The sequence below is a fragment of the Prionailurus bengalensis genome, chromosome E1 (assembly GCF_016509475.1).
Source record: "Prionailurus bengalensis isolate Pbe53 chromosome E1, Fcat_Pben_1.1_paternal_pri, whole genome shotgun sequence".
NCBI classification, from domain to species: Eukaryota; Metazoa; Chordata; class Mammalia; order Carnivora; family Felidae; genus Prionailurus; species Prionailurus bengalensis.
Genome location: NC_057347.1, coordinates 15,966,617 through 15,991,103, shown reverse-complemented (window position 1 = coordinate 15,991,103; position 24,487 = coordinate 15,966,617). Strand labels below are relative to the sequence as shown.

At 45.5% G+C, this 24,487-nt stretch overlaps 1 protein-coding gene across 1 annotated transcript in view; it reads left to right on the top strand.

Moving 5' to 3' along the window:
* The first annotated feature begins 12,886 nt into the window (after positions 1-12,886).
* The window catches only part of NXN (nucleoredoxin), a 159,437-nt gene continuing 147,836 nt past the window's right edge, over positions 12,887-24,487 (top strand). The window contains exon 1 of the mRNA XM_043585517.1: positions 12,887-13,368. Coding sequence (XP_043441452.1) covers positions 12,997-13,368 — 372 coding nt within the window. The 5' untranslated portion in view covers positions 12,887-12,996. The remainder of the gene's footprint in view (positions 13,369-24,487) is intronic.

Below are 24,487 nucleotides of genomic sequence, written 5' to 3'. Positions count from 1 at the left end.
CACCTCTCTCTCCTAGTTTTGCTGCAGCCTCTCCAGTTGCTCAGTCTTCTTTGCAGGCACCTCTGCCTGACCTTTTCTTGTTGGTCCTCCAGGGCTTCATCCTTCATTCTCTTCTCATGCAATTCACTCCACCAGAGCAACTCATCCTTGTGGCCTCTACTGCCATCTCTAATGCATTAATGACTCCCAAATCTTCATCTCCAACTTAGACCTTTCTTACAAGCACAAGAACCAGACGTTTCCCATAGGCACCTCTAACTCAACACACCCTGCTAACCACCCTTTCCTTCCAGATGAGTGAGGGGCCCAGGGCTCTGATTCATGCTGAGGTTGTAAGAGCCACGGATGGATTTGAGAGAAGTTGGGACAGCCCCACCCCCACCCCAGCCACAGGCAAGTCCCAGGTAAGGCAGCCTTGGAAAGCAAGGGATGGTTTAAATAATTAACCCATGGGACTAACTAGAGAGCAATAATCAATCCCCAGATGAAGGGTATGCATTAGAGTTCCGGTGAGATCCAGGTCAGCACGTGGAGAAATTTCATGTGGCCAAGGCACATGAAGGAGGGAGCCTTTTACAGAACATCCTTGGCCTGGATCATAGATGGGGAGAGAACAGTTACAGACACTGATCTGGTATCTCTCTCTACCCACCCATCTCCTTCCATAGGTGGAATGAGTTTCAGCTGATGGAAAACTTGAACCTCTTCAAGTATATTCTGAAAGTGAGAAGTGGTTTCCCATGTCTGTTTCCCTGGGCTGAACCTTTGCCAGTAGTCTAGGGATTTATCTGGCCCTGGCATCATGGGGAGTCCAGCAGCCTCATGTGACAGTTTGGTTCCCCACTCCCAGGCTGTCTGTTCTGGCCACAAGGATAGGGGGAGCATCTCAGTGGGTCAGAGAGAACAGGAGGCAGTTAAAAATGAACCCTTCATGGGAAGTGTTGTAGGGAGAGTCAGAACACTGAGTGTCTGAGTATCTGACTCATCACTTGAAAGGACTCCGGATGAATGGGAGGAGGGTCTGGTCATACCATACCCCAGGTGGCCGGGAGACCCCAGCTCACCTGTAGTTCTCTCAGCGTGCTACAGGAGCCCAAGAGTCAAAGAAATAGCACAAGTGGGATAGAATAAGGAGATCCTAGTGGAAAGTGCATTGTGTCCTATGTGGATTTGAACTGTATATGAATTTGGTAACAGTGAGTAATCTGAATAGTCCTATTGCTGGCAGGAGGTATGGCCACATAGATATTCTGAATAGCCAACTGATTCACTGTAGATAGTGGGTACTAGACAAGTGACTTTCTTTTTAAAGGGACTTGGCCCATGACCTCCAAAGCCAAAGGATCTCTAGGAGCTGAGGATGGAAATATGGTGTCTGAGAAACTCATGGAAGGAGAAGATATTAATAAGAAGTGACTGGGTTGCCTGGGTGGCTCATTCGGTTAAGCATCCGACTCTTGATTTCTGCTCAGGTCATGATCTCACGGCTCATGAGTTCGAGCCCCATGTCGGGCCCTGTACTGACAGCTCAGAGCCTGAAGCCTGCTTTGGATTCTGTGTCTCTGTCTTTCTCTGCCCTCCTCCTGATCACACTCTGTCTCTCACTATCAAAAATAAATAAACATTAAAAAAATTTAAAGACCTAGAAGTCTGCTGGTAAACTGCTTGTGATTATGGATGACTTTGTTCTTTGCTTCTTGTGTTATTCAGTTTCCTTTTATGCATGTTAACTTTAAAAAAATAAAAATTTTTAAAACCTAAAAAAAATTAAAGAGAATCCATTCAAGTTACAAGAAAGCAAAGGATCAAAAGGACAAAGTGGTTTTTTTTAATGTTTATTTTTGAGAGAGAGAGACAGGCAGAACATGAGCAGGGGAGGAGCAGAGAGAGAGGGAGACACAGAATCTGAAGCAGGCTCCAAGCTGTCAGCACAGAGCCCGATGCGGGACTTGAACTCATGAACCAGGAAATCATGACCTGACCCGAGGTCAAATGCTTAACCAACTAAGCCACCAAAGCACCTGAAAGCATAAGGTGTTTTTTCTTGTAAAGTTCATACACTTTTCTCCAAATCCTAAGATATTTTGCTACCTTGTTACTTGATATTTAACATATATAGTAATACCTTTCAATATCTCAAATAAAGTTGTGATTGAAAATCATTTATATTAAAAATGGTTTCTATCTAATCATGTGGGTTTTCAAAAGCACATTATCAAATCACCCCACTTCTTGGAAGCAGTGTCAAGCCATGTCCTGTGAGGAACCTCCCTCTGTCCACTCCTCTAAGAGAGGCAGGATAAGTTCTCTACCGTTTGGACTTTTGAAGCAAAAAGAATAACAACATTTCTAGAGGAGGGCTGAAAAATCAGTGTAGCTAATTTGATTGTGAATAAATAATCACTGCTTTATTACTAATGGCATAAAATTTAGACTTCCGAAAAACTTTCTTTGGTGATCCTTATCTCTTGAGGTTCTAAAACTTTGAGATAACAGGGGCACCTGGGTGGCTCAGTCAGTTAAACATCTGACTTTTGATTTCCACTCAGGTCATGAGCTCACGGTTCCTGGGATTGAGTTCTGAGTCGGGCTTTGCCCTGACAATGCAAAGCCTGCTTGGAATTCTCTGTCTCTCTCTGCCCCTCCGCTGCTCGTTCTCTCTCTCAAAATAAATAAATAAACGTTAAAAAAAAATAAGACTCTTTTTCCAGGTTGAACTTTCTTTTCTGCATTAGATAGGTGACTTCACTTGGTGGACAACCCCCCCCCCCCACCCCGGTTCCAGGCTCACACCCTCAAAGTTCCCACTGATCCTCTATTTAAAATTTGGTAAATTGTTCATCATGGATTGTTTTCTTCATAATTTTGGTTTTTAAAACATTGCATTAAAATATTATTTATCTTGGGGCACCTGGCTGGCTCAGTTAGTAGAGCATGTGACGCTTGATCTCGAGGTGGTAAATTCGAGCCCCATGTTAGGGATACAGATTGCTTAAATAAATGAATAAGTAAAAATAAATAAACAAATTTATTTGTTTAATAAATAAAATAAAATAGTATTTCTCTTGATTATTGAGTTTTTTTGACATCCTCTTAAAGTTTGGTCTTACTCTTCACCCTTGCCCCAGCCAGGGATTTCCGGAAGAGTCTGTTACCAGCAGTGGGGTGCCGGGGCCAGCTCCTGCTTATTCATAAGAATTGATTATTGAATTTTTGGGATTTCTTTTAACTGGTTATTAAGCATGGCCATAGTTCTTATTTATTTATTTGTTTATTTATTTTGAGAGAGAGAGAGAGAACGAGCAGGGGAGGAGCAGAGAGAGAGGGAGAGAGAGAGAGAATCCCCAGCAGCCTCTGCACTGTTAGCGCAGAGCCCGATGCAGGGGCTCAAGCTCACAAACCATGAGATCATGACCTGAGCCGAAATCAAAGAGTCAGACACTTAACTGGCCGAGCCACTCAGGACCACTAAGCATGGCCATTATTTTAAATTATATACACTTACAATTAAATCCTACTAAAAATAAAGGCAATATATACTCAGAACTCATCACTTCCTGAATATTTTACTCCACTTTCTTATTTGTTGGGGGAGGTCATGGAGAAAACGTGACTGCTGATGACCAGTGAACTGGATCCAGGCCCTTGGAGGCTCCTCAGCCCCTCCTCTGGTTTTGGAATGTGGGTTCTGCTGGACGCCCTCACTCCCAGAGGCTGCTCCAAGGACACAGCCTTGAGTTAGTTCGGTGGTGTTCAGAGCAACTGGACGGCATACATGACTGAACCCAGGTGAGGCCTCTGTCTCAACTTGTGAGTGTGGCGAGTGGGCGTGGAGACCTGCACCTCGTGGCTCCCCATGACTAGCCTCGTTCCCTTGCTTATTAAACTTTCCACCCAGCAGCCTGGTGGCCTGCCTCTTGCTTCGGTCTCTCCCTGCTCCCTGTGTGGGGGCTGGTTTCAGATCACACCTGGGAAGCCTTGGAGGAGCCTGTGAACCAGCCTTATCGTCTGTGCCCTTGAGGCTATTAATGCTTATTGTACCCGTGTAATAGAAATGCTCCTTAATGGGTGTCCTGCTGGCATTTCTTCTCAGCTTTGTGATCAGTGACATCATGTTGGTGGCTTGAAGTTGGCCATGATGGAAATATTTACACCATAGAAATCAGTAAATGTTGTAAGTCAAAGCTTTTCTGTGATTATTGTTCAACATCTGCCAGCATACCACTCACTACAAGCAAGCTTTGGGAACCGAGAACACCTTCCTATTTCTGAGGAAACCGGTAAATGAGGGAAAATAAGGCAGAAAAGTAAGACATGAAGTGCTGGTAATGTGTAGGAAATTTCCAGGAAATCCTGACTGATAATTAGAAAGAGAGGGCCTCTGGGACGCCTGGCTGGCTCAGTCAGTAGAGTATGTGGCTCTTGATTTCCGGGTGGTGAGTTTGAACCCCATGTTGGATGTAGAGATTACTAATAATAATAAAAGAGAGAGAGGGCTTCTTACTTCCATGAATGTAACACCATGTTTGGTATCATTTTGGACCCCTTGTGTGGACAAGATGTGGCCCAGGAGCTCCTCTGGGGCTTTTAAGTACACTTCTTGCTTTTGGTCCAAAGGCAGTACTGTAGCACCAGGGACTACCTGCACCTTCTCAGAGGATGAGGGTCAAAAAAGGCCCCTCTAAGTACACAGTGGCTATTCAGTTCAGAAGGCTGCACAACATGATTTTTCATCAAGGGTTGCAAGAAGGGCTGGGGCAGTGCACAGCCCCATGTCCTGAGACTACTTTCATGGCCAAAGGAGAAAGGCTGGAGGTCCTCTGGGTTGAGAATGAGCTTTTCTGGGAGGAGCACAGGGTGCGGCTTTGCTGGCGCCAGGGCACAGGGCAAGCGCACTTCTGTATTATTCGTTATAACCCCTGGACAGCTGATCGATCACCTGCCACTCGAGAGCACTGTTGATCTATAAGGAACACTGGCAGGCAGGCCTCCAATCAGACTAAAGAATAAGATGGGCTTGCTCAGGGGGCACCTGGGTGGCTCATTCAGTTAAGTGTCTGACTCCTAGTTTTGGCTCGGGTCATGATCTCACTGTTTCGTGAGTTCGAGCCCCATGTACGACTCTGCGCTGACAGTGCAGAGCCTGCTTGGGATTCTCTCTCTCCTCTCTCTCTGCCCCTCCCCCATTGTGCTGTCTCTCTCAAAATAAATAAACTTTTTAAAAAATTAAATAAATAAATGGATTGTTCAGGTGTAGGTCAAGAAGAGTTTGTAGGATTGGAAGCAGGTCTGGGATTCAGGATGCTGAGGCCAACCTGGGCTTTAGAGAAGAACTTCCATCCCCCCACCCCTACCCAGGAGAAGAGGCTTTGGCCCAGGGGTGGGGGCTCTCTGAGGTCTCAGGAGGCAGCACCAGTGTGGGAGTTGGCAGGAAACACTCTTGCCCATGAACTGGGAGCAGAAGCCAAGTAGGAGGCCTCAGAAAGCACAGAAGAGCCTGAACCTACCAGGAGAGCTGTTGGGGGGGGGGGGTGGAGTTGGATCCCAAATCAGGGTCTCTGATGCCAGGAGAGCAGATCTGAGAGACAGACCAGAGAGCTCACCTAAGTGTGTGTGTGGCTTTTATTGGGCATCCACAGGAGGAAGCTTCTATGGGACTACTGGGTTCAGGTGGATCTAAATTAGAATTTATTTTCCTCCCCAAATGCGGTCTTACTGAGTTTCCCATCTAGGTGAAATGGTGATTCCATGAATTTAATTAGGATTAAACTCTTTGCATGCTGCATCCCCTAGATACCATCTGACTGTTTTTTTTTTTTAATTTTTTTTTCAATGTTTATTTATTTATTTTTTTGGGGACAGAGAGAGACAGAGCACGAATTGGGGAGGGGCAGAGAGAGAGGGAGACACAGAATCGGAAACAGGCTCCAGGCTCTGAGCCATCAGCCCAGAGCCCGACGCGGGGCTCAAACTCAAGGACCGTGAGATCGTGACCTGGCTGAAGTCGGACGCTCAACCGACTGCGCCACCCAGGCGCCCCCCATCTGACTGTTTTTAAAATCCATCCTTCTTTAAAAAAATTTTTTTTAAATGCTTATTAATTTTTAAGAGAGAGAGAGAGAGAACATGAGTGGGGTAGGGGCAGAGAGAGGGAGACATGAAATCCAAAGCAGGCTCCAGGCTTTGAGCTGTCATGACGCAGGGCTCAAACACATGAACTGTGAGAACATGACCTGAGCCAAAGTCAGATGCTGAACCAACCAAACCACCCAGGCGCCCCAAGCACCCCCTTTTTTTTATATCCATTGCCACGGCCATATTTTGGGCTCTAGTCAGTTTCGTTCAATAGAATTTTAGTTGTTCTTCATACCTACTACCTTGCTGTCCTCCAAAGCATCCAGAGTGACCTCTCAGCACAGAAACATGATTAATTCCCTGCTCAGAATTCTCCATGCCAGGATAAAATCTAAACTCAAAATGTTGCTTTTATAGCTTGTGCCCAAGAAGACAAATAGGCTTCAGTCCACGTTTGCTCTCATTGGAACATTTCCATTCCCAATTGTCTGCTTTCCATACCTCTTTTGGATCTAGAAGTGATGGCTCAGAATCATTCTTAATAATTTGTGATCTGTAGTGTTTGAGAGATGAGTTTGGACTTTTTGACTGTGTGTCATTTCTTTGACTTGTGCCCTCTACTCAGTCAAGGACAACTGTTAGAAAATATTTGTTATTATTATTTCTTAATTCTTTTTGCCTTTTCCCTATGACCTACGATAGCTATGGTAAGAGCAAAGGCATCCTGTGCTGTTTCCAGTGAGAGATCCTTAGACCGTAGCCTGATTCTGGTGGGTGGTCTTAACGCTCTGGAACAAATTTCTCCCACAGCGTAATTGTTTGGAGGTTTTACTTGCTCATACCCAGCAATCCAGATTTGCTTACCATCTCTTGTGCTGTTGCTTTGGCTTTGCTTACACAAAGCTATTGGAGATCTGGCAAACAATCTGGCAGTCTGGTGGATTGCTAGGACCTACTTCAGACTCGGTTAATGAACCATCCACTTTGCGGTGTCTGTGCTAGGGTCACAGTGATGCCAAGTTGTGATCCTGGCTTGATCTGAAAAGTATTGGAAACGATGGAAATGTGCATAATGTTTTTCTAGCACCTCACGCTTCCAACTCAGGAAAGCGTTAGGAGGCTTCAGGAACTAGAGGCCTCCTCCTGCTTTGCTGGGAGATGAACAGTGAAAAGAACAATAATGGTGACTTCCCGAAGTTACGTACGAAGTTGGTGCAAGATCATGACCTGAGCCGAAGTCAGATGCTTACCCAACTGAGCCACCCAGGCTCCCAAAAGACCAGCCTTTTTTAAAAGGGACAGATAAAACATGTAAAAGCCGTGATACAGCATTCATCTACAGGTGAAATCTTTTAAAGGAAACTCACAATTAGGGGCACCTGGGTGGCTCAGTGGTTAAGTGTCTGACTTTGGCTCAGGTCATGATCTCACAGTTTGTGGGTTCAAGCCCTACATCGGGCTCTGTGCTGACAGCTTAGAGCCTGGAGCCTGCTTCGGATTCTGTGTCTCCCTCTCTCTCTGCCCCTCCCCCGCTTATACTTTTTTTTGGTATAAGACCTTTTTTCTCTTTCATTCTGAGATGTCCTGATGTGCTTTATTTGTGTGTGTGTGTGTGTGTGTGTGTGTGTGTGTATTTAAGTTTATTTATTTATTTTGAGAGAGAGAGAGAGAGAGAACGAGCAGGGGAGGAGCAGGGAGAAAGGGAGAGAGAAAATCCCATGCAGGCTCCTTGCTGTCAGTGCAGAGCCCGATGTGGGGCTCAAACCCATGAACTGTGAGATCCTGACCAGAGCCAAAGTCGAGTCAGCCACCCAACCAACTAAGCCACCCAGGCGCCCCTGTCCTGATGTACTTTCATATTTTTTTCTCCACTTACAGTATCTTATCTTTTTTTTTTTAATTTTTTCTTTATTTTTGAGAAAGAGAGAGAGAGAGACCGGGAGAGGAGCAGAGAGAGAGGGAGACAGAGATCCTAAGCAGGCTCTCTACACTGACAGCAGAGAGCACCAGGCAGGGCTTCAGCCCACAAACCGTGAGATCATGACCTGAGCTGAAGTCGAATGCTTAACCAACTGAACCACCCAGGTGGCCCTAGTATCTTATCTTTTGAATAAGTCCTTATTTGAAAATTTAAAAAGTTTTTTTCTTGGGCTTAAAATAATAACCCTCTGGATTTTTCTCACACCTATTTCCAGTCCTTCAATTTCCTTCCCCAAGCAACTTGTTACTATTTCTTAAATGTCTTTCCAGATGTATTTCATCCACATGTAAGCATATTTGTGTGTGCATATGTGTATTTTTCTCCACTTAAAAATCTGTGGGTGGTAGCTTCATATTTCCTACCTAGTGTGCACCTTACTTTCTCTCATGCTACATTTTAGAGATATTTCATGTTAGTGTATGTGATGGTTAATTTTATGTGTCCACTTGATTGTCATTGTCTTATATTGTTATAAATATGTGTGGATACATATATGTTTGGCAAACATCTTTATTTATTACCACTCTTATTCACTTATAATGTAACATAAGATGTGTTTAAGTATTAGGGCGCCTGGGTGGCTCAGTCGGTTGAGCGTCCGACTTCGGCTCAGGTCATGATCTCACGGTTCATGAGTTTGAGCCCTGCGTCAGGCTCTGTGGTGACAGCTCACGGCCTGGATCCTGCTTCAGGTTCTGTGTCTCCTCTCTCTGCCCCTCCCCCGCTCATGCCCTCTCTCTCTCTCTCTCTCTCTTTCAAAAATAAATAAGCATTAAAAAATATATTTAAGTATTGTTAATTTAAAGTTATTGTATTCAAGTTACTAGATAAGGAGAGGAGTAAACATCCGTCACTCAAGAACTTTACCTCTTATGGGGAAGAGGTTAGTGTGTTTTTATTTATACACAGGATATTTGTATCACGTTAGGTGGAATTATGATCTTGTCATTGTCTTCTTTGAAGAGTAAGCATGGTTTAAGGAGACGCTTATGGGTGCCAGGTTGACAAAGGGTTGACTTGTGATGTTTGATTTTATGTATCAACTTGACTGGGATGCGGGTACCCAGATATTTGGTTAAACACCATTATGGATGTGTCTGTGAGGGTGTGTCTGGATGAGATTTACATGCGAATCAGGAGATTGTCCTCCCCCATGTGTGTCTTGTTTAATTGGATGAAGGCCTGAACAGAATAAAAAAGTGAGGTAAGGGAGAATTTGTTCTCTCTGCCTCTCTTCACGCTAGGACACAAGTCTTCTCCACCTTTGGGCTCAGACTAGAACTCACACCCTCAGCTCTCCTAGTTCTCAGGCCTCTGGAGTCAAACTGGAACCCTGCTATCAACTCTCCTGGGTCCAGCTTGCGGAGTGCAGATATGGACTTCTCAGCCTCCCTAATCATGTGAACCAATTCCTTATAATAAATCACTGTATATATTGGTTCTATTTCTCTGGAGAATATGGACTAATACAGCATACATTGAGTTTTCCTTAATCCTTTTCAATGACCAGATTGTAGTTCAAATAATGAATGTGCTATGATTCAATCATTTTTGTTGCTGCACAGTTAAGCTCTTTCCAGTTTTCCAGGGTTTTTTTCTGATTTCACCAGTGGATCAGTAAATATCTGTCCACATACATCTTTGTGCACATATGCTACTAGACCCGAAGATCAAGGAACGTGGTCTTGATGAATCTTAAAGGTGACATGTATGTGTGTACATAGATGTGTGTGTGTGTGTAACACATATGTGTCAGTACATGTTTTGTATGGCATCATGTGCCTTAGAATGCAATTTCTCAAAAGGGAAATTCTGTAAATGTGTATGTTCCATACAATGTTAGGCAGGCACGTTGTGGTTCCCTAATACATATTTTAATACAATAATAATTTTCAGAATAGCCAGTCAACTCATATAATATGACTAGCTAAGTACCAGTAGGGACATTATCTTTAAGTGGGTCTCTTGAACTGCATAAGCAGAGAGAGTGCTTTTCACAAGTCAAAGGATGTTGGCTATTCTTTACAGGAAGCCAAATGAGTCTCCTTGGGCTTCTTCTTGTAACAAACACCCACTAGAATTATGATTTTGGAATCATTTCCATTGCAAATCCCCTCTTTCCACACCCCTTTAAAAGGCAGCTGTGATATTTGGCTTCTAACCAAGGCCTGCTGCACCAACAATTCTCTAAATTTTATTTATATTTCATGTGCAGTATGCTCAAACTCTCACTTTCCCAGGTGCCAGATGCTGGTTTGGATATACTCCAGTGGAAAGTGCTTTCCTGTGAAATAATAAAAGTAAAAGGCTGAACAAGCTGCCTCTTTATATCAGACTTGCACCTAGTGGACCAAAGTTAAGTATGCTAATAATGACTTCACTCTTTTCCCAACTTTGTGATCCCCCGAATTCCCACTTCACCTACCTCCACACCTTTGCTTCCATAGGATATAAATGCTTATTTGTAGTCCTTTTACATCTCTTCAGTGTTCATTTGAAAATGTCAGAACGTAGGATCTATCTGTCTCACGTGATTTAAGTGGTGCCTAATTTGATCCACTGATGGGTATTTCAAATATGACTTTCAGGATTTTTCCCTTTTTAAAAAGTAATCTCTATGTCCAACGTGGGACTTGACTGACATCAAAAGTCTCAGGTTCTCTCAACTGAGCCTTCTAGTCACCCCTGCTTTCAGGATTAAAATAAATTTTTTAATGTTTATTTTTGAGAGCGAGACAGACAAACAGAGTGTGAGCAGGGGAAGGGCAGAGAGAACAGGAGACACAGAATCTGAAGCAGGTTCCAGGCTCTGAGCTGTCAGCACAGAGCCCGACGCGGGGCTTGAACTCACAAGCCATGAGATCCTGACCTGAGCCGAAGTTGGACGCTTAACCGACTGAGCCACCCAGGTGCCCCTCCTTTCAGGATTAAAAACAATTTTTTTAAATGTTTTTATTTTGTTTTTGAGAGAGAGAGAGAGAGACACGCACACACAGTGAGATCAGGGGAGGGGCAGAGAAGGATGGAGACAGAATCTGAAGCAAGCTCCAGACTCTGAGCTGTCAGTGCAGAGCCCAATGTGGGGCTTGAACTCACAGACTGCAAGATCATGACCTGAGCTGAAGCTGGAGGCCCAACCGACTGAGCCACCCAGGCGCCCCCAGGATTTTTAAAGATATCTAATAACTTAATGTCTGTTATGTTCATAGCTTTAATATATTTTCAGTAAAAAGTGATGTTTCCTTTGTGTTTTATTGTAAGTCTGCCCCTGCAGTGGCACAGAATTTTGGCATGACACTTTAAGACTTAACTCAGAATTTCCTTTTTGTGATAGGAATCTTGCTTGTTTAAAGGCAGTCTTCAATCCACAGATCATTCTTGTGAAGTGAGCAGATATATTAGGTGGATACTAAGAAAGCGGGTGTAAGTTTTAGGGCTGCCAATCCACTCTAGGCTCCCACCTCCACCTCTTTCATCAGTTTGTGTGGTTAACATTTCACTGAGCTGAAAAACGACAATTCCTTGTTCTAGCCTAGACAAGTTGAGAACCTTAGGCATGAAAATTTGTGCCAAAATCTTGCGATGATATAGAGGTTTAAATTAACTCTTGTAAAGTGTGCTATGATGTGTGTGTGTGTCTGTATGCTTGTGTGGGTGGAAAGCCGCTATAAAGTAGAAATACTTTGCTTGCCTGCCAGTATCTCTTCACATACTGGGCTCTGGCAGATCTCATTTTTTCACTCTTTCCATTAGATGGCGCTAGATGCCCAAGAAATAACTTCCAAAGGCATGGTGGAGGGCGGTGAGAGGGGCGTCTTTTCCTTTCACTGGGTTGCTGGTAGCTGAGCACACACACAACTGAAGGTCCTCTTCTATTGCAGTTTGGCACGGTATGCATTTTATTTTTTCGTGTGTATGGGGGGGGGGGCGGGAAGGCTTGCCACAGACCACCTGTTCAATCCAAGCATAGGGTAGCATCTTGCCAGCTGGCAATAAATAAATAAATAAATAATTCCTAGAATTTGTCTTAACTATCAACAGACTTGATAGAAAGTATAGAACCGATTCAGGAGTGCAGCCAGCATGGATTTAAAGCTGCTGCGGCATCTGTTTCATACACTTGCGGAGATGGAAGAGAGCCACTCACTGCGACCTGTGTACTGAACTCCCACAGCGCAACCCGCGAGCCACTCGCCAGTCTCAAGGACTCCCTCATGTGTGCTTAGCTACCCGAGAAATGCAAGAGGCGGCGTCCTCCAGTCCTCTTAAGGTAGACGAAACATACACAAAACACACGATAGAGAAATAAGTGCTAGCAAGCCCCAGCCTGATGAAGTGGTGATTGCGTATAGATGCTAAGTACTTGTAAGCATTCCGAGATGGGGTACGAAATGGCCGGTTAGGCCTTGCGCAGGGAAAGAGACAGAGAGAGAGAGAGAGAGCCGAGCACTCGGGTAGGGGGACTATGGGAATGTTTGGAGAAGTCCAGAGAGAACTGAGAGCTCGGAGGGTGGGGGACCAGTCCAGCTCCGCACCGACTGCAGCCTCAGAGAGGCCGGCTCGGTGACCCCTCTCCTTTCTGCACTTAGCCTCGGGCATGCCCTCAGAGTGGGGCGTTTCCGGCCAGCCTTCTTGCTAGGGCTCTTTCCCGAGCAATTCGGCCACGCGGTGGAAGCCTGCGCGGGATCGCCAGCTGCAGCAGATTAGGGCCCAGAGCGCGGCCCGGGACAGCCACGGAGGGGGCGGGCCGGGGGCGGGTCGGAGGGGCGGGCAAGGGGCGGGCCCTGGTGGGCGGGGCTCTCTTCTGCCCCTCGCCCGCCGCCCGCCTCAGCCGCCGCCGCCGCCGCCGCTGCCGCCGCCGCCTCCGCCCGCCGCGAGGACCGAGGGAGCGGGGTTGCAGCCGCCTGCCCGCCCGCGTGCCCGGGCTGCGGTGGGCCAGGATGTCGGGCTTCCTGGAGGAGCTGCTCGGCGAGAAGCTGGTGACGGGCGGCGGCGAGGAGGTGGACGTGCACTCGCTGGGCTCCCGCGGCATCTCGCTGCTCGGGCTCTACTTCGGCTGCAGCCTGAGCGCCCCCTGCGCGCAGCTCAGCGGCAGTCTGGCCGCCTTCTACGGCCGCCTGAGGGGGGACGCCGCGGCCGGGCCGGGGGCCGGGGCCGGGCCGGGGCCGGGGGCTGGGGCGGCCGCGGAGCCCGAGCCGCTGCGCCGCCTGGAGATCGTCTTCGTGTCCTCGGACCAAGACCAGCGGCAGTGGCAGGACTTCGTGCGGGACATGCCGTGGCTGGCGCTGCCCTACAAGGAGAAGCACAGGAAGGTGAGCTGCGCGGGCCTCGTTGGCGCCCCCGGCCTCGGTGCGCAGCCCGCGCGTTCGGGGAAGCGGGGTGTTCGCCGGCCCCACCCGCAACACGCGGGCCCCTCGGCCCCGCTCCTGGATCTTTGCACACGCTTCCCCTCGTGTCCCTTAGTGTCGCCTTCCTCTGTCTATGCCCGCCTCCGTCCGAGGATCCCGCCGGGTTGTGGCTCCCGCGGCAACTCCTCGGTGCGGGTGCCAGGCCGCGCCCGTGGGGGAAGTTTGACACCCCCAGGCCCCCGATCCCGGCTTCTGTCCCGAGGAGCCAAGAGCCAGATCCCCACGCGTCGGGAGCCTTGCTTAGTGGGCGGCTGCGCCGGGGGTCCCGACCCCGTGACCCCCAACCTCCGCCGTGGGCGCGGGGAGGGGCTGTTTCCTTCCCTCAGCCTCCAGACTCCCGGCGGATACCTGTAGTGGTGGGGGGTTGGCGCTCGCCCCCTACCCATAATGCCCAAACCAGGAAGTTTCCTCTCTCTGAGAGGAATCTTCTTTTCAGGGGACCCCTTCCCCCGTGACCCGGGACTCCGAGGCCAGGCCGCCCCGTGCCCCGGAGAGGCAGCCGCTGACCGTGGCTTTGGGTGAGAAGGGCGCTCACTCCTCTCCCCTTCTACCTCCTCCCTCCTCCCTCCTCCCTCCGCCCCCGCGGGCTCGACTAGTGGCCACCGGGGAGCTTTTCATTGTCTGCCTGTCCAGCAGTCCTCCCCAGATGCCTCTCAGGCGCAGGAACAGACCCGTCTTTGCAGGTCTTAGTTGCTTGGTCGGTGGGCCACTGTCGTCTTGGCACACTTCGAAATTAAATGCTGAACTGATCCCTTAGGTTAACTGGAAAAACGAGGCTTTGGGGAAATTTATACTTCGCTGTCAACTACTCATTCCCAGCATTTTGCTGCTGAAATTAGTTTGGGTTTTTGAGTGCATCTGTTGGATGAAGCTGTCTGTTTTAATAAAAGGGATTCAGGAAATCTTGTCATAAATCGAAGCAGGAAAAGTTTTGGAGCGTTCTTGCTTAATTTGTATGCGTGATGCAACGTGTGGATCCTGCACCTTCCCTTTCTGAGGAGAATCTTAGTTTATGGAGTGGACAGGAGAAGAAGGGCTGTTCTGGGGGTGTGGAGGTGCCCCTGGGGAGGATCGTAACGCATGCCATGTGTTTCTTTTATGTCTACAGAGTCTTGTTGAGAAGCATGATTTAGATTTAGTAAGACCAAAAGGCTTTATATTGTGACCCCAAATGTCTCGAGTAAATCATCTCCAAATAGTGTGAGGTGCGGATTTAGGATTTAAAGCATGAAATACAGTTTAACAAATACAGTTTGTAAACTTCACATTGGAAAAACATGAGCTCACTAACCACACAGAGGCAAAACTTGGCATTTTAACCACTTTTTAGGTGATCTTGCTCATAGTTGGGTTATATACTTGATAGTGCATGAATATGAATGGCCAGTCCTTTTTTGCTTTAAAAATATGGGAATTCTTTGTTTTCCTTGGTGGTTGTTTTTATGATCCTTTTGGGGAGACATAATATTCAGAAAGTGATTTACCAAAAAATATTTTTATTGTTATGGCAAGTTCCTATTGTATATACCAGTATGTGTAAAATAACGTCCTTATTGGGCAATACACGTGATTTCTAGCTCATGCGAACATGATGGGAAGCTGTTATAGACCTGAGGCCTGTTGTTTTTTTTCACAGTGGAGGAAGTAAATTTGCTGGATGGTAAAAACATGGAGCAGATTGCGATGTTTTCCAAATACTTAAAGCTTTTTCTTGCAAAAGGAGACTATTTCATATGCTATATGCCATGCCTGGTTCTGTCTGCCGGGGCTAGTCCCCTGCACACACACAAAAAGTGGCCCTAGTCTGGACCTGCCGATTCCACCAGGATGAGAGTCTGGATGACACAGGGCAGACCCTCATTTGAAAATACAGTTCAGAATGCTGAACATGCCCAAACCATGGTGCATAGCATCTTAAACATTTATTTGTCGCTCGGAGTTTTTCTGTCTCGCATCCTCTGGTTCACTTTGTTGTGTAAAACAAATCCAGTTTTTGAAGAGGTAGTTTCTACTCCTGGATGTTCATGAATAGGCAACTCAAGGTCTGTCTGATCCCGGAAACCATCCGTAGTGATATGCCAGGTAAAAAGACTCCAGCTGTGTTTTTTATGGAAAACATATTTTCAGAAATGACAACAGCTATGTACTCCCTCTGAAAGGAATTATTTTCTCCCTTGAAACCAAAGAAAGTAAACAATTCCCTTTTTTGTAAGGTTGAGTTTTTGTCTCTCTGTTTGAAACTGAGATGCTTAGAAGTCTGTGAGCTTGTAATGGCAGTTTCGTGATAAAAACAGGGAAAAGCCCAGGGCATCCCCAGTTCAGGGTGCTGAGCGGTGAACGCTTACCTTTTTGCTGATGGCCCCTGTCCATGTTGTTTCGCCAACTATAATAGTTTCAAAGAATAGAATTTTGTTTTACACTGAAGGGCAAACCAGAGTTCCAGATTACTAAGTTTTTTAAAGTTCTCGTTAACATTTGTTCTTTCAAACCATTCATATACTTCTTCCCACTGGGATAACAAAGGATATGGTTCTAATTAGTTATTGGCTGGCATTTCTCTAAAGAAAATTGAAAGATTATGGTGGGGAAAGAAAATGCCGTGTGGTATTTTTTTCTTCTTTTATTAATTTCCCCTTTATGTAGTAAGAAAGTCTGGGGATGACCATATATGTTAGGCTTGCATTTTGCCTGGCTCTGCTCACCTTGACTGAAGCTGTGAGAAAACAGCAAATAAAAGGACTCCAGCATCTTTAAACAACAACAACAAAAAAATGCTTTATGGATGGTTGTCCTGTTTCTGCTTGCTTTTGTGGTAGGTGCAAAAATAACTGAAGCTTCATTTTTTTGGCTTCCAAGCACACACATATAAATAGCTGTATAGAAATTGTAATTAAATGATAATAGAACTTTGACTGCCTTTATAAGAGCAGTTTTGTCAGGAAACCTATAATCTTGAAGTCAAGGCAGTTGGACTTGTTTTAATAAGTAGGTTTGCTTTTCCTTTTGTTGGGAGACATTTTTCAGATTTCCGGAGAGAGAGAATGAAATGAATGGTTGGAAAGTGGTGATGATTCGGACTTTGGGAATTTGATGTGTTCCTTCGGGTGGGGATAACTTACTTTGCTGGCCGAACAGGAGAGTGGAGCCCCAGGATCTTCTGCTTCAGCATCAGAGAGGGCAGCACGGAGTTTGGTTTTAAAGCCACTGGACTTCATTTTGCCTGGGCTGGATACCTGATGGAATACATTTGGTCAGTGTGGTTGCACTGACATCAAATGGTGCAGGACCACTGGTCTTAGACAGGTTTGCTGGGGTCTGGCTTGGCCCTAGACCTTCCTGCCAGACAGAAAGGAAAAGAGAAAGTTGGGGCCAATGAGTGGCAGTCAGGAGGCTCTGGTCCAGTCTACCTGCTCCGGTCTGCCTGCTCCAGTCAGGGGAAGGGGAATCTTCCTGTTTCCCTGTCTGGGTTGTTTGCTCTGGGTGGTTCTTTTGGTTCAGACTAAATCAGAGGTGTGGCCTAGAATTCACTGGAATCCCTTTGGCTCTTTGGAATGGGGCAAGGTTTGGTACCAACCCAGGCAATCTTTTTTATCTTTGAGAGAGAGACAAAGAGACAGAGTGTGAGCCAGGGAGGGGCAGAGAGAGAGGGGGGCACAGAATCTGAAGCAGGCTCCAGGCTCTGAGCTGTCAGCACAGAGCCTGACACGGGGCCTGAACTCACAAGCTGTGAGATCATGATCTGCGCCGAATTGGATGCCTAACTGACTGAGCCACCCAGGTGCTTCCCCCTGCCCTCCAACCCAAGCAGTTTTATAGCTCCGTCTCTCCCAGCTCATCTTCCCTCAAATCCCGATACCCTGACCACTAAGAGAATAACTTCTAGGACACTGACCACTTTCATGGTGCTAAAAGCAGAAAAAGCACAGCTTTGAAGATAGGGTTTTCTGCCTTCTGCAAAAGGAGCCTGGATCAGCCAGGACAGGCTCCCTCTGTTCACTTTGTTTCCAGGACTTGGATCTGTCTAATAAAAGACAATAGTCCAATTAAAGTAATAAAAGCAATTTTCCTTGAGAGGCTTTTTCCTTGCTCCATTATTTGTAATGTGCTTTGTAATCTTTCATTTTTCTCTGCATAATGAAGACGTCTAGTATATAGTAGGTAAAAATAGGGACTGATGTCCACCTGCCTGAGTTCAGATCCTGGCTCTGTCATTTGATAGCTGTGTGACCTTGTGAAAGTTACCCTACGTGTCTGTGCCACAGGTTCCTTATCTGTAAAATGAGATGATAATAGCATCTGCCCGGCAGATAGTATGTGCTCACTAAGTGCTAGCTATCGTTAAAAAATTCTCATGAAATCTAGTAATTCTTTCATCTCCTGAGACTTTGGAATATATCACATTACAGAATTGCGGTTACAAGGTATATTTTTTAACTTTTCAAACAAATGACTTCTAAGTGTACAGGGGGGTATGGTGAAGGAGTTGAAAGAATTGCCCTAGAAGAGATTATAATTGAGGAGAAAGACCTGGAAGAATGAAGCAATGAAAGCAAATGAATATTTAGAAAATACTATTCTTGGGGTTCCTGGGTGGCTTATTAAGTGTCCAACTCTTGATTTTGGCTCAGGTCATGATCTCACAGTTCATGGGGTTGAACCCTGTGTCTGTCTCTGTGCTGATAGTGTGGATCCTGCTTGGGATTTTCTCTCTCTCTCTCTCTGCTCCTCCCCTGCTCTCTCTTTCAAAATAAATAAATAAACTTAAAAACAAAACAAAACTGTTCCTTAAAGAACTGGTAGTCCTGAGATTTACTGAGCTCCATACTCACATTTGCCAGTGAAACTTGAGACATCAGATCAATGAGGCCCAGACGGGATAAAGGGTAACAACTTTAAGATGATGAGGCACCCTTCTTGAGAGAGATTAATTACGCACTTGGTGCTGGTTCTGCGGTTTGCCAGAGCTATTAGGCGCGTCTGTCGCTGATCCTGCCCTCTTAAATCCGGGCAGCGTGAAGGTTGTAGGGCTGCTGATCTTTCAGCTTGGGAAAGGGATGGTGCCTGCTCTCTGGAGCAGTGGAGACTCTAACTAACACACCCTCTAACACGGCCACCTCCCTTCCTAGCTCTGGAATGCTGTAGGATAGGTTTGCCCAGACTTGTAGCCACTGCGCCTTACGATTCAGGCCTCCAGTTAGGGACTCAGGCCTGACTGGCTAGCTGTTCACAGCTCTTGCTGATTGATAGAGGTTGGGATGTGCACCAGAGCACAGAGGAAAGCTGTGGGTTTTGAGGTTAGGGTCATTGATTTCATTTACCTTCTTTTCTCCCCCTCCCCCACCCTCTTTTTATCACTCTTCCTTTTGGTTTTGAGGCCTTGTTTTAGTATCTGCACAAATTTGAAAAAGGAGGCTTTGTGTGATACACAGCTGGGGTGGGGACTGAGTCGCTCTGGGTATGGGAGGTGGAGGGGGTCTTTTTTTATTTTTATTTTTGATAAGGCTTGGGGCTCTAGGACTCTAGCTAGCCCCTATCTGAATAGACCAGGCTCCTCGAGGGATGATTTCCTTTCAAGCGGGAGAGCATAGGCTTGGCATAGGATATTTTCTTCTCTTTGCGTTCTCAATTCCCAGCAGTGCTCAGTGTTAACCACCAGAGTGCTTACTTTTCTGTATTTTATTAATTTACCACGCTACTTATTCAAAGGCACTCGAAGAAAATGGCTGTGAATTTGGAATCTTTTTGCTGATCCTGGCTCTCATGAGGTTCTTGCGTACTGTTGCTTTATATCTGGCTGTTATCTTAAAAAGAAGTAAGAGTTGGGGCGCCTGGGTGGTTTGGTCAGTTAAGTGTTCGACTTTAGCTCAAATCATGATCTTGTGGTTCCAGGGTTCGAGCCCCACGTTGGGCTCTGTGTTGACAGTTCAGAGCCTGGAGCCTGCTTCAGATTTTGTGTCTGCCTCTCTCTCTGCCCCTCCCTGGCTCGCACTCTGACTCTCTCTCTCTCTCTCAAAAATAAATAAACATTCCAAAAAAAAAAAAAATTAAAGCTGATGGTGTGGAGCCTGCTTAGGATTCTCTCCCTTTCTCTCTGTCTCTACCCCCACTTGCTCTCTCTCTCAAATGAAAAAAAAAAGGGGTGGGGTGGGGTGCCGGGTGGCTCAGCTGGTTAAGCGTTGAGCTCCTGACTTCGGCTCAGGTCATGATCTCACAATTCGAGTTCAAGCCCCACATCGGGCTCTGTGCTGACAGCATGGAGTTTGCTTGGGATTCTCTCTCTCTGCCTCTCTCTCTTCCCCTCCCTTGCTCATGTGCTCTGTTTCCCTCTCTCTCTCTCTTGAAATAAACTTAAAAAATTTTTTTTAAAAACTCATAAAAAAATTTAAAAAAGAAGTAAGAGTTCTGAAGTCTCAAGAGTCATCCTTGCTTCTCTGGCACCCCTCACATCCACAGAGTCTTGCTGATGCGATTTCCTTAACACATCTCAACTCTGAACAATTCTTGCCATCCCTATCATCACGGCTTGAGTTGAGGTTTCATCTGGACGACTGTGTACCACCAGCAGCTTCTCCTGGGGCTCCTTGCTTCCAATCTTGATGCCTGGAATGGTTCTCAGACCATCTTCTCAAACTGCCTATAATCAATGATCAGTTTTATTTTATTTTGTTAATTTCTAATCCGTCACACATCAATCCAAGTGGCCTTACTAAGCATGACTCCTGTTGAGGTTGAATCACATGCAACTCCCCGCTAAGTTGACCTCACACAGGCTGGTCTCTGTCCTTTTCAACAAGAGGAGCCTGTTGATCACAGGCTTGGTTGTTGCTGCAATGTTGAACTGCTGAGTACTCATTCTCAATTTCTGTACTTACCTTGTTTGGGGCCAGTAGCAGCTTATGGGAAAGCACTGGGTTGCAAATCTACCTTGAGCCTTGAGCAGCGCTGCTCTAGACTGTTTCTGGAATGGTCAAGTCCAAAATCACAACTTTGATCATATCATTCTCCTACCTAAGAATTCTGTAATTGTTCTTCATAGCTTTTGGGATCAAGTCCAAATTCTAGAGCATGGTCCCTGACTATTCTCCTGTCTCCTGTCTCCTGTCTCACCTGCACAGTGTTCTTTTCCCTCCCAGCTGGCTGAGTTTGGAACTTCTAAACTTCAGTCCTGGTTCCCCTGTTTCCCTAAGAAGCTTTCTTGTCTCTTTGTCCTCTAGGTGGGATGATTCTGTGGGCTTCCATAGATCTTCTGCGCAAATGTCCTAGCACTTAGGCTGTGTTTGTTTCATTATTAGACTGTAAGCTCTTTGAGGATGGAAACCAACCAAAGAGGGGGGGGAGATGATCAGTTCCTTAGGTGCTGAGACTATGTGATCACAGAAAAGCAGGCATGGGACTTTTAGATTGGGAACTTGAACACATGGTAGCTTCCACATCGTGTAAGTTGAAATGTGTGCTTTCACTATTGTGTAGCTTGATTTTAATATTTAATATTAGAGTTGAGCCTTAATTGAATTGTATAATTGTATATATCCACAGTATGTGGGTGTTTTTGTTTTTGTTTCTTAACGAGTGCTGTAAAAGGCACTTAAACAAGCAAATGGATGTGTAACTCCATTGCCCTGTAATTCTGTGCTCAAAAACAGGAAAAGACTTGGAAATGTCAAAAATCTTAGGCCATTAAAATAGTCTCCTATCTGTAGACCTATCATTCCATGCTTTTATGTTTCATAGTTTGTGTTTCTCCGGAATCTTTCTTCCAAGGAACTCAAAATACATGCCTATTACATCTTCGAGCAACTAGCAATCAGTAGATACTAAACGTTTTAACTTTTCAAAGTATATTCGAGTTGGAGAATTGAAGCAAGAGAACCAATTATTAGATTAGGGTCACAGTGTTGGATGAAAGAGCTCAGCTGAAGTCCCTTAAATTCAACTCGGTCCTTTCTGTTTGTGAAATCGTATCTTACAAAATGTTCACATCAAACATTCTCTGTGGAAGAGGAGGGAGCTGAAAGTTCTCTTTTCAACAAATGGTTTTTGGTGTGGATTCACCCTAGATATGCATAGAAGACCCTGAAATAAGATAGAAGTAGTTTAACTGCTGAAAGCATTTGCTGTTGCCTGGAAGACAGGAGAGCCAGAACTTCTTTGCTGCTGCTGCCTTTCTGAGGTGGTGGTGGTGGTGGTGGTGGTTTCTAAGGGCCTTTTAATGATTTGGCTTTTTTTAGATCAGCCAGTGAAGTGGCCCCAACTCCCCTTCATCCTATGCAAAGCCTGCGGGCTGCTTTAGTGCTTTTTGTTCTGAGACAAAATTGAACTTCAGGTGTCCTGCCGAGATCCTAGGACTAAATCAGTCCTCCCTTTTATGAGGTTTTCAGAAACTGCTGTTCTAACTTCCAGTGAAATCTCAAACATGTGCTTTCTGCTTTATGACAAGTAAGAAGTATAGTAATTGAAAGTTGCTTGAGTGCTGTTATTCTCGAGCGAAACCCTGTAATGGAAACTTTTGTTCTGTGGCATCCATGATTAAAAGCAAACATAAATTTTCTGCTGCTTGCTGGTCGTAACTCTTGGACCAGATATACAGTGTATTTTTGTATGAACTACACTTAAAATCCTTTTCAAGAAACCATTTAAGCTTACAGTTCAGCATTCCTTTCAGTTACATCTTATCACTCCCCCACTCCCCATTGTCTTATTTCAAGGTAGACACCAATTACAGGTAAATTCAAGTAATATTTCTACGGTGAAGAATGCTTTCATCTCAGATCATAGTTGAATACTCGTAAAGAGGGTGTGGTGAGTTTTGCTGTTCTAGGGATAGGGTTTCCCTCTTTGTTTTCCTAGGGGAATTTTATCCAGATGAATCGGTTTTATAGAGTTTTACTTGTCTTTTTTCGTCAGTATGCTAGGGACAAAAATCTGAATGGAATCAGAAGATGTTGCCTTTTCCCCCTTTAAACGTGATCAGGTCAAGACAGTTTTCTTTGGGTCAAGACAGTTTTCTTTTGATCGTGGTGCCTCACAGCACAGCTGCCTCATCTGTTAGTCATTTTTCAGGGTTTGATGTGAAATATACAGATTGGGCAGAACAACCAGCTATAGGGAAAAATCATAGTGTTACCTCTGACCTCTCTCTGGATGGCAGTGAATGTAGGTGTGAGGATAGCGTTTTCTCAGCTCTGGGCACGTGCTTGAGTGACTGCAGCTTAAAAAAGCATTTATATCCACGGACCTTCACAAATTCTCCGCTATTAGAAGTGAACGTTTAAAATCTGTCACACGGTGGCTAAGAGTATGGGTTCTGGGTCTGGGTCTTTTGGGTTTGAATCACACCTTGGTGGATTTCTAGCAATGCAGTTTTGGTGCAGGTTACCCAACTTGTGTGTCTCTAGGTCCTGGTCATTAAAATGGAGATAACAGTATCTACCTCGTAGAGTTGTTGTTAAAGGGTTAAATGAGTTACTATTCAAAAAGAGTTTAGAACAGTGCCTAGTGCATGGTAAGTGCCCTTTAAATGTTTACCCTAGGCACTTCAATATTTCAGTTCCTGTGTTTTGGCTGTTTCAGATGACAGGAGAGAAAAATTCTCAGCTTTTCTTTCTTTGTATCACACCTGAACTCAGCACCTAGACTCTGCATCTAGTGGCCCAAAATGTAATCTTGTTTCTCCCCAGTTTCTCACTAGGACAGGGGTAGTTACTGGTCACTTGTTGATTTGATGACACACCATGCCTTTGACTCTGGGTAGAATTCTAGACCAGCTCTTTGACCAACTGGTTGCTCAGTTTTCCTGAACGGATTCTAATGGATTTACCTTTGAGCTGGGAGTAGGGAGCGGGGTCTGGGCTGTATATATTTCTCTTGCCATTTATTTATTTATTTTTTTGACTTTTTATTACGGAAAACTTCAGACATCACACCAGTAGGGAAAATAGCACAGTGAACCCCCTTGTACCCAGTGCTCAGATACAAGGATCACCAATTCATCATGCCCTCTCCCCCTCCCCTTCAGTGGATTTACTTTGAAGCAGCGCCCAAGCATTGTATCATTTCCTTCGTAAACATTTCACTAAGTAACTCGTTTTTAAAACATTTTTATTTATTTTATTTATTTTAATGTTTATTTGTTAATTTGGGGGGTGAGGGGCCGAGAGAGAGGGAGACAGAATCCCAAGTAGGCTCCGTGCTGTCCGCGCAGAGCCTGACGGGGGTCTGGAACCCATGAACTGTGAGATTATGACCTGAGCCAAAATCAGGAGTCAGATAGCTTAACCCACTGATCCACCCAGGCACCCTTCACTAAGTAACTCTTAAAAAAAATCATAATCTATCATAACCTCAAAAAATCCGATAATCCCTAAATATCGGCAAATATCCACTCAGTATTCAGATTTCTCTGATTGTCTCCTAATTTTTTTTTTATAAAAATAATTTTTTTTTGATTTGTTTGAAACCACATTGCAACTGGTAGCTATGTCCCTAAAGTCTTTTAAACCTAAAGTTTCTCCTTCCACTTGAACTTTCTCTGGGTCTGCCCCCTTGCCACATTCCCAACCCTTTCTTATCCATATTGTAAAGGTCTACAGAATATTGACTCTTGGGTTCAAAAGTGTCCTAGGCCCTTGTCGTTGAGACCAGGTGTTGGCCGCCTCCTAGTCCCTGGTGGCTCAGATGCAGTTCTTCAGAGAGGCTGCCCTTCTCCATCTCCACTCCGCTTCTCTCTGTGGGGGCCCTGACCTCTGGCCTGCTGCTCTCATAGTGACCTGTAATAGGAGGGCCACCCGCAGCTCTGGGTTTGCTTTCTGTCCTGTCAGAACCCCAGGAGAAGGAGGCCAGCTTTGGTCACCCTCCCATCCCCGGACATGTCTGATATTCTGATTGGCCACACCCGAGTCATATGCACACGTGCATAGCCAGAGGGTGGGGTCACAAACCAAGTGGACTGAATATCAGGAAAGGGGAGTGCTTACCAAGGAAAATGAGAGTGTGTTACTTGAGGGAGGGGACATGGAAGGACTGC